The 6000-nt window shown below is 40.8% G+C and overlaps 1 protein-coding gene across 1 annotated transcript in view; it reads left to right on the top strand.

Annotated features, from left to right (window-relative positions):
* Nucleotides 1-524: 524 nt before the first annotated feature.
* The window catches only part of LOC131065759 (probable E3 ubiquitin ligase SUD1), a 96060-nt gene continuing 90584 nt past the window's right edge, over nucleotides 525-6000 (top strand). The window contains exon 1 of the mRNA XM_058000402.2: nucleotides 525-937. Coding sequence (XP_057856385.1) covers nucleotides 740-937 — 198 coding nt within the window. The 5' untranslated portion in view covers nucleotides 525-739. The remainder of the gene's footprint in view (nucleotides 938-6000) is intronic.

Below are 6000 nucleotides of genomic sequence, written 5' to 3'. Positions count from 1 at the left end.
TTTAATAAGCTTAAATTTAACAATGTTTAAATTATTTAATTTAATTTAAGTTACTTTATTTTGTTGATTTTAAGTTAATTAGTTTAATTTAAATTATTGTATTTAATTTTTTACTTCTTAAATAATTATTAAATTTTATTATGTTAGAGTTTTCATTTTAATTTTTAGCTATTTAATTTAATTTAAATTATTAATTTAATTGACTACATTAAGTTTAAATTATTTAATTTAATTACAAGACAGTATGCACATCAAATTAAATGGTTCTAATTTTTATTAACATATATTTGTGCATCCATTATATGAATGCAATACACATGGTTTTAATTTTTATTAACATATATTTTTATAACTAGACTTAAAATTGTACATGAAACACATTTCCAAACTTTAATTGAAGTTAGCCCACATGACTATCCCTCAATATATATCAATTTCTACACCTCCAAATTTTAATTAAAATTAACCCCCACAACTACTCATCGTTTACCCTATATCTATACCTTCGACTACTAGCCCCTCGCCTAACCAACCTGGATAGAAGGAAATGATTAGAAAATAGATAATGCCTAAGAAGCCGCAAAGTAGTTTACTACTACGCCACATCGACCAATGTTCTTAAACATGCAACTTCGAGAATTTCAATCAACTGGTCAAAGATGTTCAGGATCTTTAAATGCATAGTTAGAGACGTTTATTGATTTTCTCGTGGATTGGAAAGTATTTTCTTTTGGAATTTATGGCTGGACTGCTGAGAGCGGGAGCGAAAGAGGAGGAAGAGGAAGAGGAAGAGGAAGATGTGTGCAGAATTTGTCGAAATGGAGGAGAGGAGGACAATCCATTGCATTATCCATGTGCTTGCAGCGGCAGCATCAAATATGTCCACCAGGATTGCCTTCTTCACTGGCTTAATCACAGCAATGCACGCCAATGTGAGGTATGGTATGCTTTGCCCATTTTATACTGAAGGGTTTTCCTCTGTTATTATTGCATACGAAACCAATTTTATGAATTTACGAATTCTCTCCGACACACACATCCAATTAATGAATTTATCAATTCTGTTCAACGTCCATATGCAATTTATGAATTTACTATTTGCTCCCATACCCCTGTTATCCTTAAAATTGCTTTCACACCAAACAAACGAACCGTACTAAAATTTTAAAATTCTGAAAATAAGGGTATCCAAAAAAATCTGCAAAACAAAAGACCAATACAATTCTGTTCTAGTATATCCAGCATACAGAATTACCAAAGCTCTTAGGCGAGCCACTCTCAACTGAGAAAACAAAACAATATTGGAAGTATTGAAAGCCGGTCTGACTTGATGACACAATTCTGCGTTAAAATAACATCCCTTTGTTAAGAGCATTACGTTTCGGATCACCTATGACCAGAAGACATGTACAGGGATATGTTTCTCATTTCTACATATTTGAATTTATAGGAATAAAGCAAATAGATTGCTTTAGGAGGGTAAGACAAAAATGAGATTATTTTCCTGGACGCTTTCTTAGAGTTCCAAGGTGATGTGTTCCCCCAAAAAAAAAGCCGTTTTGGGGAATGGGATATCCCTCGGATTTGGGGATAGGAATGAAACCCAACCGCTGCCTGCAAAGAGGGATGTCTATGAGACGTACCGGCCAAAAGCAGGTGAGATTCCCACCTGCAAAGTAAAACAGTGCGAGACACGCAATGGATTTCAAAGAATTGATTGATTTACAGAATGAGCAAGACGCTCATAAATAATACAAGAGTATTTGCAAGAATAGCAAGTTTCTAATAAGAAACTGCTGAGAAGATCGTAGAAGATCTTACTAAAATAGAATATACACTATTGAGCATTAATACTAAAATTAACATTATTTTAATATTCTAATACCCTCCCTTAATCCTCAATCTATTAACTACACCTATAGACCCCTTGAATTTTACAAATTTATCAGGACCAAGGGGCTTGGTGAAGATGTCTGCTGGCTGCTCCGAGGTAGGAACATACAACAACTGGATAGATCCGTCTTCAACCAGCTGTCGAATATAGTGACAATGAGTTTCCACATGCTTGGTTCTTTCATGGAAGACTGGATTCTTGGCGAGTTTGAGCACTCCTGATTATCACAGAACAAGGGAGTTGGACCTGCTTGGGAGACATGCATATCCGCAAGCATTCGTCGAAGCCAAACCGCCTCACAAGATGCCTTAACTGCTCCCCGATACTTTGCTTCTATCGAGGAGAGAGCCACTGCCTGCTGCTTCTTACTAGTCCATGTGACAGCACCAGATCCCAAACTAAACACATACCCTGCTGTAGATTTATGGTCATCAACCGAACCTGCCCAGTCAGAATCTGTGTAACCACTGAGTGTAGGATCAGAACTCCGAGTGTACAGAAGTCCATAATCAGGAGTGCCACTCACATAACGCAGCACACGCTTCACTGCTATCCAATGATCAGCCTTGGGAGCTGTCATGAAGCGTGAAATGTAGCTCACTGCAAAATTGATGTCAGGTCTAGTGGCAGTAAGATAGATGAGGCTGCCCACTAGTTGCCTAAACAAAGATTCATCCACAACTGGTGAAGATGACTGAGTTGAAAGTTTGAGCCCGGGTTCCATAGGAGTAGAGGCAGGTTTGCAATCCTGCATTCTGAACCTGTCCACAAGACTTCTGGCATACTTGGACTGAGAGAGAAAGATACTGTTCTCAGTTTGCTAGACTTCAACTCCTAAGCAGTAATGTAGAAGTCCCAAATCTGTCATATCAAAGGTGCAGCACAAATCCTGTTTGATCCCAGTGATCAAATGTGCTGAACTGCCAGTAATGATTAAGTCATCCACATAGACAACCACAAACAGAACATCATTACTAGTATGCTTGATATACAGGTTTGCATCAGATGGACTCCGCTGAAAACCATGATCTGTCAGGTACTTATCAATTTTCATGTACCAAGCCCGAGGAGCTTGTTTCAGACCATAGAGTGCTTTGACTAGTCTATAGACCTTCTGTTCTTGACCAACAACCTTGAATCCTAGGGGTTGCGTCATGTAGACTTCTTCCTGTAAGTCACCATTCAAAAAAACACTCTTGACGTCCATCTGATGGACTTTCCAACTGAACTGGGCTGCCAAGGCAAGAACGAGCCGTATGGTACTCATTTTGGCTGTGGGAGCAAAAGTCTCCTCGTAGTCAATGCCTTCTTTCTGTGAGAACCCATGAGCAACAAGACGAGCCTTATACTTGTCTAGGGTTCCATCAGCTTTGTATTTTACTTTGTACACCCATTTGCAGCTAATGGGCTTCTTCCCTGAAGGAAGATCAGAAAGGGCCCAAGTGTGATTCTTCTGAAGACTCTGGAACTCAGCTTCCATAGCCTGTTCACACTCAGGTATACCTTTAGCCTCTGAATATGTCTGAGGCTCAAAAACACTGTGTATGTTAGCCATGAGAGCAAAATTGACTGTATGCTGCTGTTTGCTCTTTTTATGGGAGGTTCTACCCTCAATGAGTTCAGTATCCCTGAGATCACCAATGGTCTTGGCCCACCATTTAGGCCGGAGAGTAGAAGTGCTAACATCTGGAGGAGCTGGAAGAGGCTCAGGATTAGGAACAGGAGCAGTAGGAGGAGGATTATTCTCCGGAGGGAACTCAGGTAGTGCATCATCGAAAATGGATTCTACATCATCCCTCCCATCAGGCGAACCTAATGGAAGAAGAACATTGTGAGGCTGATCCTTAGACCACTACTCAGAAGAAGGGGATTGAAAGAATCCTCTGTCTTCATCAAATACAACATCACGACTGACGATAAGACGTTCAGTGTCTATATCTATTAGTCTGTAGGCCTTATGGTGATCACTGTATCCTGTCATCATGAGTTTCTGACTTTTGGAATCCAACTTGGAGCGCTTAGCATCTGGAATCCAAACATAGGCAACAAAACCAAAAACCTTCAGGTGGCTGATCTTAGGCTTCCAACCAGACCAAACCTCTTCTGGAGTCTTCCCCTTAACAGCCTGAGTAGGTGAACGGTTAAGGAGGTAGACAGCAGTAAACACTGCTTCAGCCCAATACTTATTCGGAACACTCCTGTGTTGTAACATGGAGTGAGCCATCTCAACAATCGTACGATTGCAACGCTCGACAACACTGTTTTGCTGAGGAGTGTAGGGTGTAGTCAATTGGCGTTTGATGCCATGGGCATCACAGAAGTTGGAGAATGCAGAAGAACAAAATTCCCCCCTGTTATCTGTCCTAAGAGTAACGATGCTACATCTAGACTCTTTTTCAACTAAGGACTTAAACTCCTGAAAGATACTAAATACATCTGATTTGTGTTTAAGAAAGTACATCCACATCTTTCTACTAAAATCATCTACAATAAGCAAAAAGTATCTGCAACCAGTAACAGAAGATGTTTTCATAGGACTACAAATATCAGCATGAAGTAATTGAAGTACCTCAGATGCGCGCCAAGACTCTCCATGTGTGAATGAAGTCCGATGTTGTTTGCCAGCTTGACAGGCGCCACATACTCCAAGATGCTGAGTCTGAATATCAGGTAACCCTGAAACAAGTCCCTCCCGAGATAGCTGAGAGAGATACTGAATGTTGAGATGTCCATATCTCTGATGCCACAAAGTGCTTAGAGGGGAAACACGAGCTGCCAGAGCCACTTTAGGAGAATCACCAGTGTCAAGAAGCCTGTATAGGCCATGATCCTCTAGACCAACAACAACAGTAAGACGAGTCTCCCGATCAATGATGGAACACTTGTGAGCACTGAACACCACATCTAGCTGAGGAGAATTCCTCATAATCTGACTGACAGAGAGCAGATTAAGTTCCATACCAGGAACATAGTACACATTCAGGAAGATGAGATTCCTGCCACCAGATTGTATCTGAACAGTGCCTCTGCCAACAACTGTATACTCCTCACCTCCGCTAAATACAACGGAATCACTGAAAGATGAGAAGTCTGTAAACCAGTCACGTCGATGAGAAAAGTGATGTGATGCACCAGAGTCGATGTACCAAGTAGAAGACCTGGCATGATCTGAAGACCTCTTAGCCATAAAGGCATAAAAGGCAGACTCCTTCTGCTCGGAATGTTTAGCAACATGCGCCTTCTGATGTGACCCTCCCTGCTTCTTTTGTTCAGAAGCGAGCCTCTGACGACAATCTTTCTTCATATGGCCGTACTTGTGACAGTAATTGCACTGCACATTCTTCTTCTTAGCACCATCTTGTGTTTGAGAAGAGCCTTTCTGCTGAAAAGACTGAGAGGACTGAAATTTGCCTTTATCCTTGTGAAAGGATTGGGTTGTAAAGGCATTTTCCGAGGAGGTTGACGTAGTACCACTACCAAACTGTTGTTTCCAGTGATCCTGCTGTAGAAGTTTGGTGCACAATTCTGAAAACTTCAGGTCAACATTAGTTGAAGTAATATTGAGGGTCTCAATGAAGTGTTCATACGATTTCGAAAGACTTTTCAGAGTGATTACTACCATGTCTTCTTCCTCCATAGTCCGACCAATAGCTTCGAGTTGATCTCGAATGTCCTTAATCCTCGTGAGGTGTTCCTGTAAGGACATGCGTTCGTCCATCATAATGGAGAACAGCTGATTCTTCAGAAAGAATGCTCGGCTCTTGTCGGATGTCTCATGCAATTCCTTCAGATGCTTCCAGATGTCGAAAGCTGTCTTGCCGGAAGGAATCTGTGGTAACTGATCATCAGTCATGGAGAGTTTGAGAAGCATAACTGCCTCTCGATTGCGTTCATCAAACTTATCTTGATCTGCACCAGGTGTACCAGGACTGAGCTCTTTTCCCAAAACAAGTTGGTCAAGACGCCTATATTAAAAAATGGTCAACATACGCTGTTTCTAGATGTTGTAATTGTTGCCATTAAAGCGTTGACTGCCTTCTAACATCAGGTTGGTTAGAGAAGCCATTTGCACGTTTCCCAATGCACTGAAAACGAAAAAAACTGAG

This window comes from Cryptomeria japonica, chromosome 7, assembly GCF_030272615.1.
Source record: "Cryptomeria japonica chromosome 7, Sugi_1.0, whole genome shotgun sequence".
NCBI classification, from domain to species: domain Eukaryota; kingdom Viridiplantae; phylum Streptophyta; class Pinopsida; order Cupressales; family Cupressaceae; genus Cryptomeria; species Cryptomeria japonica.
This window is presented reverse-complemented; position numbering and strand designations above follow the sequence as displayed.